At 40.7% G+C, this 12,633-nt stretch overlaps 1 protein-coding gene across 1 annotated transcript in view; it reads right to left on the reverse strand.

Moving 5' to 3' along the window:
- Positions 1 to 1,054: 1,054 nt before the first annotated feature.
- The window catches only part of TRAIP (TRAF interacting protein), a 29,167-nt gene continuing 17,588 nt past the window's right edge, over positions 1,055 to 12,633 (reverse strand). The window contains exons 8-16 of the mRNA XM_063123362.1: positions 10,164 to 10,277; positions 9,137 to 9,224; positions 8,370 to 8,459; positions 8,040 to 8,128; positions 7,038 to 7,193; positions 6,110 to 6,155; positions 5,208 to 5,330; positions 3,374 to 3,424; positions 1,055 to 2,243 (exon numbers count right to left, since the gene is read on the reverse strand). Coding sequence (XP_062979432.1) covers positions 2,118 to 2,243; positions 3,374 to 3,424; positions 5,208 to 5,330; positions 6,110 to 6,155; positions 7,038 to 7,193; positions 8,040 to 8,128; positions 8,370 to 8,459; positions 9,137 to 9,224; positions 10,164 to 10,277 — 883 coding nt within the window. The 3' untranslated portion in view covers positions 1,055 to 2,117. The remainder of the gene's footprint in view (positions 2,244 to 3,373; positions 3,425 to 5,207; positions 5,331 to 6,109; positions 6,156 to 7,037; positions 7,194 to 8,039; positions 8,129 to 8,369; positions 8,460 to 9,136; positions 9,225 to 10,163; positions 10,278 to 12,633) is intronic.

Raw genomic sequence — 12,633 nt, forward strand, 5'->3', positions numbered from 1 at the left:
AAGCATTATGGTATTGGCAAATTTATTTTCAGTTCCTTTCCCAATATGGAATTATGGGATAATGTCTATGTGACCTGCTCTGAGGTTTTCTGAGGAAGAGTAGGGTATAAATATGATAAATTAATGCTAATAGGTTGGCTCGATATGCAATCATATTTAAGCATATCCCCATTGAAATCAGCCCTAGATTTCAATAGGGCTACTTCAAGTATGACTAAAACTGGATCCAATAAAATGTAGTCATTGTGTTGGTAAGAATTATCTTGTCACCTGCCAGTAAAGAAGATTGTCAACTGGAAGAGACTTGGCTCTATTTTGCTTCAGGCTGTCACTGTGCCACAAGTGTTATGCATGGAGGAGACAGACTAGTAAACGTTTGTGATCAATTGACTTTTGTAGACTTCTTTGCAAGATTCGCTCTCCTGTAGGTTCCAGGAGGGAGCAAATACAAGGCCAGTTGATGCAAGAAAAAATAGTTTGATGTGCTGATAATACAGTACTCTTGTTCTCCAAGGAACCTGGCCTACAGTTTTGATTAGCCTTATAAATAAGCACACAAAGGTTACATGCCTGCAAATCATTTTTCCTAGCCTGTGGGGGTCTAGCAGAGAAGGGGCAAAGCACTCTACTACTCCTACAGCAGGCTGCTAGATTTCTGTGTTGGGCACAGACAGGGCTCCCCTTCTTTGGCAGCCTGCTTTGTTTCTATGCTGGGTACCTCCTCCTCCACCAGCCTACACTGCATGCAGTCCTTTGTTGCCTACAGCCATGAGGCCAGTGCTTAAACGTAAGGCTGGTTTTGGTGCTTACTCAATGCCTTGGTATGTTTGTGGGCTAAATACAGCCAAGCTTATGGGAAATTCAGTAATGCTGGACAGCAGGGCCTGTGAAGGGGGGAATAGGGAAAGGAAATCTATTTCTTGGGAAAAGGTTGTGACTCTCTGATGTACAGCCAGTATTTTTTAGTTGTATAGCCTGTCATTACAACAACACAGTGGCTTGTAATTGTTAAGTGTGTGTAACTTTAGTTTAACGAATGAGGTATATACAACATTTATTCAATATGAGGTACACGTGGTCAGGTAGGAGCTCCAAGCACAAGTTCTGTTAAACCTTTCCTTTATGGTTCTGGTAAGTCTGTGCCACAGCTCGGCCTGCAATTTAAGTTTGGGTTAAGGTGGGACATGCTGAGCAAAATCCTTTTTTTGTGTGTGCAAAATTTCCCTAAGATTTGAAATATTGGACTAACTAAGCTAAGAGACTCTTATGCTAGTCTCTTAATGCAAAGAAGAATTAAGTAGTTAAGAATTACTTCAGATAAGCAGTATTTCCTCACATAGAAAAGAACTGCATGTTATGGAGAGATTTAACTGCAAACATTATGCTTACAAGTGAGTTTGCCCCAAAGTTTAAGCAAAGATATGGCAATGACTACTAAGAGCTTAATACTTCCAACTCCTGAATGATATCTGAAATGTTTCTATTTTCTAAGGAAATCCTAAATCACTCTGAAATACGTCTGTCTTTATGCTCCATAAGCCCTTATTGAAGGCAAGAAAGAAAATATTCTGGGATAATGGAACCTATCTTATAGCTACAGTTTTAGGTAGAAAAATGTAGGATAAGAATAATTTAGGACAAGAATCAAATGGAAAATGCAGGCCAACGCAACCTGAGAGTTGCAGACAGAATACTCTCCTAATATAGAAGTGTCAGTGGATACTAAAATAGTTGCAGGTGCACTTTAGTGCTAGGGTATTTCCAAACTATCCATGGTCCTCAGATGGTGTTACTTTTCAGCCCATGCTATTACCGAAGTTTCAGGAGCTGAGACACCCATAATTTATCATGCCTAGAATACAGAGCAGTAGCCTACAATGAAGCAAAATCCGAAGGTATTCTAGAACCAATACTTTTCAATCCTTCCGCCCTTAAAAGCTAGCAGCTCAGTAAAGCCAGTTCTCCATGTAGAGTCAGGTGAACACAAAGCCACAGGGAACTCAGCAGCCCTGCCATCCACTGTGGACATGTCCTTGGGGGTCACCATGTCATCTGTCTGATGTACAAGATGATCTCAGGCCTCCAATGATTTGTGTCTAATCTTGAGAGATCTATGCTTACTTAAGGAAGTTGTCTAGTTTAGTCTGACTGATGCCAGAAGCAGAAGATGTTGTCATAGCTTGCTTAGAAGCACTTCTTTTCTTGGTCTTCACAGCAAGGGGTCGAATCTCTGCCAGGATACTCTGAAATGAGGCAAGTCAAGGAAAATGGTGGCCAAGTATTTAAAGCAGGGGTGGCCAACATGTGGCCCTGAAGATGCTGCTGGATTGCAACTCCCATCAGCCCTATCCAGCATAGCCAATAGTGAGGGATAATGGGAGTTATAGTCCAAAATCTGGAGGGCCACAAGTTGCCCAACTCTGATTTAAAGGAAAAGCCAATGTAGAAAAGTAATCTGGTTTTCCCTAAGATATTTCACACGTGCAAACTATGATCAATATATGGGGGCTGGCCAGACTGTCTTCCCCCTAGTCCCACCACCGAGTTCAATATGTGTTCAAACATCCCAGTTCAGAGAAGAGAGGTCAAGCTTCAGCCACTCATCTAATCAAGTACTCCTCATTCCTACTGTCTAGCCAGAAGCTCACAGAGATGCAAGTGAGCAGGTCCCTCTCCTACCATTATTTCTACAAGCCTGAGGCAATACACTAACAATTGTCACATTTCAATGTCACACTGCACTTGCAAATTTCACAGGGCTTTAAAATAGTTATGGCCAACACAGCTCATTATGGGAAGACAGGCTTTTGATAGCAAATATTTGATTCTTGGCTAGAATCACCATTGCTCTTGAAGCGTGCCTGCACTCATATGAATCTCTGAGGAATTTTTAGAATCTGCTGCAGAATTTGCTTCCAATTCTACTTGCTTCAGAAGCCTATGCAGGTTTTCGAACAAGCAGGAAACACAAATGGATACAGTTACCTAATGAAAACAGTACATTTCAAACCATCTCCACAGTAGGAGAAAACTCAATAGATTCATAAGCGACACTTGAAAGAATCGTGATCCAAGTTTCCTGGGACTGAATCTTCTCCTAGAAACGGCAGAAGCTTTGCAGCAGGACCTCATATTAGAACAGTTCTGAAGTGGTGTATTCTAAGGGATCATTTCCCCAAGTACACTCATTTCTCCATTTGGTCCTCACTTTGAATTAACTGCAAATGAAAGACTACTTTGCTCAAATTGGAATGCTGATGCTACCATTTGTCCTTTCCCTTTGGTTTCATTGATGATCCTAGATTCAACAACTCTAAAAACTGCAGCTGGAAATCAGGTTAGCTTCAGTGGAATAGTATTTATAAAAGGATACAGGCTGAATGAACTTGGTTCTGCCTCCTAAGCCATCATATCCAGTTCTCACCTATAAGAGAAAATTCAGTATTTATTAATACATAAGCATTTTCCTCTATTTTTATTAGGGAAGAGAACATTAATTAGAGTGCACGAGTGGCTGATTTAGGCACACACATTAAATCACTAGAGCAGGGGTGCAGCGCTTCAAGTCGGGGGGCCAAATCCAGTCCTCCAGCATTCCTCAGATGACCATGTCCCCATCCCCTATCCCCAACCACTGATCGATTGGTGGCTTCCCAGATCCAACCACCTCATGCTGAAATTTCTCTAAGGCTTAGTTGCTGGCAGTAAGAGCTTAAAAAATTAGGGTGGGTTGATCAACAAGAAAAATGTTGATTTCAATCATGTTTCCCACTGAATCTTTTTCATACGTTTCCTGAATAATGGTGCAAATCTGACTACTAAACCAATACATTCTGCCGGTACTTTCCCAGCACATTGGCTGCCAGTCCATGCCCAGGCCCGATTCAAAGTGCTGGTATTAACACTGAAAGCCCTAAATGGCTTGGGGACAGGTTATCTGAAGGGTCACCTCCTCCTATACGCACCTGCCTGGACCCTAAGATCATCTTCAGGGGTTCTTGTCCAGGAGCCCCTGCCAAAGGAGAGGGCAGGGAGAAGGCATGCTGTGGCACCCCAACTGTGGCATGAGCTCCCAAGAGAGGTTCACCTGGTACCTAAGTTGTACTCTTTTCAGGTGCCAGGTGAAGTCCCCCACCCTTAGCATTTTACCATCCTAGTCTTTTAACTCTGCTGTTTTAAATCTGTAGTTTAAATCTTATATCTCTGCATTGCTGCTTGGTTTTATTGTGGTCTTACTTTTATATTGTGGTTTAAGTTTCCATATTTTATACTTTAAGCTGTACTTTATGGTTTTAATTTTTGTGAACCATCCAGAGAGCTTCAGCTATTGGGTGGCATAGAAATGAAATGAATGTATAAATAAATAAATAAATAAATTTACAACTACATTTTTCATTCTTACAAGCAGATTTTGCATCTTTGTCTTACTGTATGCATACTGCACGTTTTCCTTTATTTATCTATACATGGTATGTCTTTAAAGTATTTTCCATATAGGGTCATTCTCATCACCATCACCCACAACAGTTTGAAGTTAGCAGGAAGAGATGCACACTGAAATATTTTGTCTGTTTTCTTTTTCTTTCCAGTGTTGCGTCACTCTGTCTTTGTCCAGCCCTGCATTCACAATAAATGAAGTAGCAAAGAAAAACAAAATGCCCATAACTGATAGGTCAAAGCAATAGTTTGACCTATCAGTTGATAGTTACTCGGCTGATAAACATTCACGTAAAGTTCAAAATCCCAGATTTTGGTGGCATTTTTTTTAAAGCAGACATTTTTATATACTCTATGTCTTTCTGTCTTAACTAACTCCTCTGCCTTGTTCGGCCCACCACATAGTCACCATACAACAATTCTATCTAGCCTACTGTATGTCTTTTGCACATGCGACTTTAAGTCAGGGAAACTGAAAGTCCAGAACTTGAAAGAAGTAAGAACTCTTAGCCTGGATAGAGCCATTTTCATGAGATGAAAAATTCAAATGAATGCCCATATTTATCTGGTAGGTGATTTCATTTTTATGGCTAAGTGTGGGTTCCATATGTTTATGATGCAATGTAATTGTAACTATGTGGGTTTTTTTTGAGAAAAACAGTATTTTTTAAATAGAATTTTTACAGAGAAAAACAAGAATGGGGGAGTGGAAATAGGTTTCCTAGCACACTGAACGAAAGCATTTTGTTGTATATTCCACTTGCACTTACTATTCCTGAGTTCCTCTGTGGCATGAGCATGCCGTTTACAGGTGGCCTCTTTGACAGAACTGAGTTTCGGATGAAAGCAGGTAAAAGGTCTTCTAGATGTTCATCCTCTGTGTCACCTGCATTCTGGGCCATTTTTTTTTTAAAGAAATAGAAGAGTTAGAACTAAAATTTACATACTTCCAAACACAAGCAACACAAAAATAGCCTGCTGGTATACACCAAATTCATTTTTGTGCAAAAGGAAAAGGCAGATTCTGCAAATGCAACTTTTTTTTTTGCCATTTCTAGGGAGAACAAGAAGTCATTGGCTCTGATACTAGCAGGTGGATCAATAGAGAACAGCAATGGAAAACTTCAAAGAATTCAGAACATACAACAGTGAGAAAGTTGTCTCCCAATTACCCCTTCAGGGCTTATAGCATTAAGGTTTCCTAAGCAGAATATCTGAAATATCTGTTGCATTGACAACGCAGGATTTGGTTAAGATGAGAAAAGCTGTCAGTTTCAACATGGCTTCTAAAAAGATTGAAAGGACTTTAAGGAAGGAGTAGGCAAGCTTTTGGATCCATGGGCACATTTGGAAATTTGAGAAACTGTCCTAGGCACAACTATAAAATGGCTTCCATGAGTGGGGCAGGGCTAGTCAAACTCAAATAACTTGCACAGAGGTGTTCAAAGGAAACGAAAATAGCAGCAGCTAAAAGCTTCCATTTGACTTTGAAGAAATCCAGCTGCCAGTAAGAAAATATATAAATATTTTAAAATAAAAATAAGGAGAAATAGAGTGTCTCTGTGGGCACTAAAGAAGATATATGGGGGCATATTGGTGCCTACTCATACGCTGTGGCCTACACCTGATTGAGAAAGGCTGTAAATACTAGTCAGATTATCAGTTATGATACCTCCATTGCTTCTTTCAAAACTCTTGATACATTTGTCACAGGTGCCCTGAAAAACACATACCACAAAACAGTAGTCACCCCATCTGTCCTTTGGTGATGGATCCAGTTTATAAAAATTCAGATATTTATTATTATTATTTATCATATTAATACCCCGCTCCTCAGCCAAAAAAGGCTCTCAGAGTGGCTTACACTTAGCAAAGAAGACATAAAGGTATAAACTCACTGCAGCTGATTCACTCAAAATAACATTAGTTGTGGAGAAACCATGAGCGTGTGGGATGTGAATTCTCTCCTCCCACATTCTGTTCGTCAGGAAGAGAAAAACCTCTGGTCTGACCAACAAGCAAAGGAAGCAGAGCTTTCATTTCTTTTGCTTCACTGCAACTCTTGATCCATTTGTTGAAGCCCTAACCCTGACCTTAATATGGGGTAGAAAAGTCCCTCCTTTACCTCTTCTGGTGTTCAGCTGGAACAGAGATAAAACACTTGCTACAAATAACACAAGTGAGTATGCAAACTTAGCATATCAAATCTGCAAGTCATCATTTACTTAGTATGCAAATTAGGCAGTGTGGATTTATGGTTCGTCTTCCCTGTCCACTCCTTTGACCGTATCAGCCAGTTTGCAGGTCAGGAATTGCTGCTTTAATTGTATGTGAACTAGAAATTTATTGCCCTTTATAAATAAGGCATTTTGATTACTATGATGGGCAATGAAATGAGCAACCCTGCTTGGAGATGGTCTAGTTGTACCCACAGCAAGGAGGGTATATTTGTTGTGACATCCTTCTACAGCAATTAAAAGCTTCTAAACGAGACATTTTAGTCTAAAGCAATAAGCAGAAAATATAACATGACTAGATAATTGCTTCCAGCATATGTGGAAGTGGAGCACACACAAGGCCAATGAAAGTAAAAGACTTACAACTTTTTATCAAGTTTGATTTTTTTGGCAGGAGCAAAGGCTGTCTTATGAGGCTGATGCTTTGGTGTTTCCACATCAAAGGTAGCGTTCAGGTCTATTTCATCACTGTGAGCTGGCCGATGGAGCTTTGGGTTCAGCAATTCCAGAGGAGCAGGGCTGCAAAGCCAAATTATACAAGTTTCACTCTGTCAGTTGGATAGTTGGACAGGTGCCTTCCAGTCCATCCCACATACTGTAGGGCAGGGACGCACAACTTTTTCCAACTCTGAGGGCCACATATGAAGTTGGCTGAGGGATCAGGAGCCACATACAAAAGGAGCCTTCTCTCCACTACATCCCTTAGCAATCCCAACACAAATTGCTCTTTCCAGCAATGAAGGAGCAATCTGGATTGCTGGGGGAGGAAATTTTGTGACAACAGAGGATCAGAACACTTTTGAGAACGTCCCGAAGGGGTGCATGCGGTTTCCAGTGCCATAGTGGCACTGATTGTAGAAGAAGATAGCCTTATAAACAGACAGAATAAAATTAAATTCAGAGAGAACCCCCCCCTCCAATATCTAACATGTGTTGAGAATTTAGATTACTGAAATGACTGCCAGGCTGCTTGGGATTTTCATAACCCAGTCTTAGTATTCTAGTAAAATTGGCCTGCTTTACGATGCCCCACATTTCTATAGGAAATTCATTCTTATGGAAAACTATTGTTTTATAAGATAGTAGCAAAAATTGAGATCTCGCACTACAGTTGTTCAGTGGATATAGATTAGGAAGCAGGTGATGGGGAAGGCCTCTGCCCAAGAGCCTGGGAGCCACTGGAAGCCAGACCGTACTGGGCTAGATGAACAAGTAGTTTGACCTGGTTGAAAAAAAGGCAGCTTATGTGTTTTGGGACAAATCAAGAAGGTGCATTCAACATTCTTCTGTTGTTTGCTTATATTGTACACAGCCTTTGTACATTATTGGTTGTATCAAATTCCAGTGAATTCCCTTAAAACCAACCTTTCAGAGACAAGCCGGCTGAGTGCTTCACTCGTTAATGATGGCACTTTTAAGGTATCTTGCAGGACTCCTATCTTCTTTTTCAAACTCTTTGAAAAGAAAGAGCAGAAGTTTACAAGAAAAAATCTATCAAAGCCAAGATTCCTACACCCCCACTTTCATAGATACAGATTTGCTCACACTCAGGAAGAAAGTTTACACTCTGCATGCCAGCCTCCCTTCAACGTGATAGGTTAGGAAGGAGTCTGGACTGTACACTACGAAGGCAAGGAAGTATAGCTCTAGGGTCACCAACATAGTATTGACTGTAGGTTACAGGAAGGTTCTCACCATGATCTCTTTATCTGCATTTCTCAGGTCTGTCTGGGTGCTTCTCAATTCCTCTACTGTTTTCTCCAACTCCAGAACAGTTTTCTGTAGCTATAGATTAAGAACTATGCATCAGAATTTCAGTACAAAACACCCAAATATTTACAACGGCTATGTTAACAAAAGCATATTTTTAGACTTCACTTCAGAATTCTGCACATTTTAACATAAATCTGTAGCAGGCATCTTAAGGTGGGAATAGCTTCTTTGTGAAGATTTTATAGCGTTCCTTGTTCTGTCAAATCACCGGCAGAGGGAGCTCCAAGGTGGCTCTCTCTTCAAATGTCTATGAAAAGACAAATGTCTATGAAAAGAGATTCTGCAGCATTCATTTACCCAGAATAATTCAATGTGTTTGTAAGCATTTAGAAAATTATAAGGGTACAATCAACTTTTAAAAAGCAACTTTCCCACCCTTCCTTCCTACACCCTAAAGTTTCCTGTATTCACAGTATAAATTTAGCACTTTCCTGATACTAATGCAGAAGAATATTCAAGACATGCATTTTGATTCAAGGCAGAATAAGGAGAATTACTTGGCTACGTCAGAAGACTGATGAATGTTATGAAGACAAGTAAATTCAGGGAAGCTGTAGCTGAACCTCCCTGTTAATAGGTAGCCACCAACATGGCTTCTGCAACTGTATGGACAAGCAATAGAAATTTTGGTGGTACAGAGAAACAGTTGTACATAGATATTTCTGCAGTTGTTTCCATGTGCCCTTTACCTTGTGATTAGCAGAAAACAACTCCTTTCTTAACTTCTCCTTTGTATCATTTGATGCTTTTCGAGACTCCTTCAGATTCTCATATTCTCTGGAAAAGGCCCAAATTAGTCAATCTGTGGAATACGCTTCCAAGCCAGCAATCAAAATTAGACCAAAAATAGGAAATTTATAACTCAAGGAGTTGCAGAAGTTTCTGTTGTATACACAGACACATTGAGAGAATAAGTGCTGAGCAAGCCAACATTAATTTCTACAGTGTCAAAACACTGACACTACAGAGTAGGTGAGAAAACATGCTTTCAGGAAATAGCATTGTTTGGTTTGGGGCAGGCACTAAAATGACAGGAAAGTGTATGCCATATTAGGAATATGAATGGCATTTAAGAAGCTTTAGTAATATGCAGCACTTTATATCCACCTTACTGAAATGATAGGTGACAGGTTTTTTTAAAAAGATTAAGGTTCTAAAAGCATTTTAATGCTATTATAAAACAGTGTTGAAGTTACTGATTACAATACAGGTACTGCATTCTGTAGCTCATTATTAAAAGTCGTGATTACCCATTTGCTAACCAATGATCCCTGCAGAAGCTGTGAATTATACATGGTATAAATAGAAAAACCTCTAACACACACGGTAGGGGCTGGCAAATACACCATATTTATTGCCGCAGCTGCATAGAGTACTCTGCTCTGCACAGGGGAGATATTCAGGGGCCATGCTGCCCTGCTCAGAATCATGACAACCAGACATCCCCTCCATTCCCATCAGACTATCACCTTCTAAGCACTCTGGCAAAGCTCTGAAGGCTGTTTCCATAGCAATGGATGTGTCACTAATGCAACAATAGTATACTTGCTGTGCTGAAATCTTCCATCTATGCCACCTCGATTATAATCACCAAATCTCGCTGTTGTACCTAGCATCCTGCCAGAGCACCTACATGATTAACTGTTTCCTTTATAGGGTACCATGTGTATACATACAGCACCTAAGTCAATAAACTATCCTATTTAGCACACTTACTTTTTCAGTGAGATGCAGTAGACTGCAAGTTGTTCCACTGCTGCCTGCCCTGCTCCCATTTCACGGATCATCTCTTCCACCTCGGGACGCTGACGATGTAACAATGTCTCAATCCTGAAAGATTAGAGGTTTCCTGGTTTAGTGGCACAGCAAGGTCATGTTACACAAACACAGGAATAGTTAATACTGGGAGAGAGACATCTTGTATTTCGGACTGGCAAGGATTCCGCCCCACTCCCCAAGCCAACATAGTTGCACAGTAGTGAAAGAACTGGGCATGTTTAGCCTGGAGAAGAGAAGATTGAGGGGAGACATGATAGCACTCTTCAAATACTTAAAAGGTTGTCACACAGAGGAGGGCCAGGATCTCTTCTCGATCCTCCCAGAGTGCAGGACACAGAATAATGGAAGCCAGATTCCAGCTGGACATCAGGAAAAACTTCCTGACTGTTAGAGCAACGCGACAATGGAATCAGTTACCTAGGGAGGTTGTGGGCTCTCCCATACTAGAGGCCTTCAAGAGGCAGCTGGACAAGCATCTGTCAGGGATGCTTTAGGGTGGATTCCTTCATTGAGCAGGGGTTTGTACTTGATGGCCTTGTAGGCCCCTTCCAACTCTGCTATTCTATGATTAGAATGTATAGATATTGAGTTACATTTCCTATAACACGCGCACGCACACACAAACAAAGAGAAAGAAATAAGGTCCACTGTGATACATTTTAGGAACAGTTATTTTGTAAGAAAAGGATAGAAAGGGTTACATAAAGGGTTACAGCATTGGGTTGAGAATCTAGGACAACTAATACAGTTAGCTTGCCATTTTCTATGTACAGAAATGGTTTACGTTCAGTTTGAGGACAGAGTTAAATGTCAAAGGCTGCGACACACCAGGGCTCAGCCTTATTCCATTAATTTGGATCATTTGCAGTCATGCGTATTCATGAATGGAAACAGGTACAGTGCCTGGAGAGATGTAAACGAGTGATCCAGGAAAACAAAAAAATTAATTGACCAAAGTACTTGCTAGGCTAGGAAAATTACCAGGGCAGACTATTTGTTCATCTAGCCCAGTATTGTCCACTCTGATTGGTAGTGGCACTCCAGGACCTCCTCAGGCAGAGATCCTTCACATCACCTGCTACCCGATCTTTTTAACTGGAAATGCCAAAGACTGAACATGGGACTTCTTGCATGCAAACCGGTGTTCTCCCACAGACAACTATACAATTCTGGCAATTATATTAGCAACAAGATTATATCCAAACATGTTAATATGGATTAGACAAGACTTTATTCTTAAGCAAACACTTACCCATAGTATCTGTAAGACAGTAAGCGTCCTTGAATATGTTAAAACAAAAATAGCAAATGCTCTCATCTTTTTAGCAGCTGCAAAAGCTTTTGACAGATTAGAATGTAAATTCTTATAAGAACCTCTGTAAGAGAGTTGGAAACCAGTTTGCTATGAACATCTGGAACTCTATTTCAAAAACCACTTATGAATATTTAAATCTGTTAGGATAATTATGATTTTTCAATATTTTATTTGTATGTAAAATTGTTTTCAATAAATAGATAAAGCCCCTATTGTGATGTCAGGGGAAATATGAGGGCAGTGCTTTTGAACAATTGTTTTAAGTGACCAGAGAGTTGGACCCAGACCAGGGTTCATTGGTGAAGTTTAGAATGGGGTCCTGATAGCATGGAGATGTTATCTGGATTTATTTTTCTATTTTGTCTACAAAAGGTCCTGCATATCAAGAAAGTATTCAAATGCCTAGTGTGGGCAAGGACTGGATATGCATGAGTCCATTAGGGGTTATATTAAGAACAAAATTATGACAGACAGTGGGTCCTAAGGATCATAGAATCATCGAAAAGTAGAGTTGGAAGGGGTTTAAAAGGCCATCAAATCCAACCCCCTGCTCAATGCAGGAATCCATCCTAAAGCATCCCTGACAGATGGTTGTCCAGCTTCCTCTTAAATGCCTCTAGTGTGGGAGAGCCCACAACCGCCCTAGGTAACTGGTTCCATTGTCATACTGCTCTAACAGTAAGGAAGTTTTTCCTGATGTGCAGCCAGAATCTGACTTCCTGTAACTTGAGCCCATTATTCCACGGCCTGCACTTTGGGATGATCGAGAAGAGATCCTGGCCGTAATCTGTGTGGCAACCTTTTAAGTATTTGAAGAGTGCTATCATGTCTCCCCTCCATGTTCTCTTCTCTAGGCTAAACATGCCCAGTTCTTCCAGTCTCTCCTCATAGGGCTTTATTTCCAGACCCCTGATTATCCTGGTTGCCCTCCTCTGAACACGCTCTAACTTGTCTGCGTCCTTCTTGAAGTGTGGTGCCCAGAACTGGATGCAATACTCTAGAGGAGGCCTAACCAGGGCCGAATAGAGAGGAACCAGTACCTCACACGATTTGGAAGCTATACTTCTACTAATGCAGCCCAAAATAGCATTT

The sequence above is a fragment of the Elgaria multicarinata genome, chromosome 3, assembly GCF_023053635.1.
Source record: "Elgaria multicarinata webbii isolate HBS135686 ecotype San Diego chromosome 3, rElgMul1.1.pri, whole genome shotgun sequence".
NCBI lineage: Eukaryota > Metazoa > Chordata > Lepidosauria > Squamata > Anguidae > Elgaria > Elgaria multicarinata.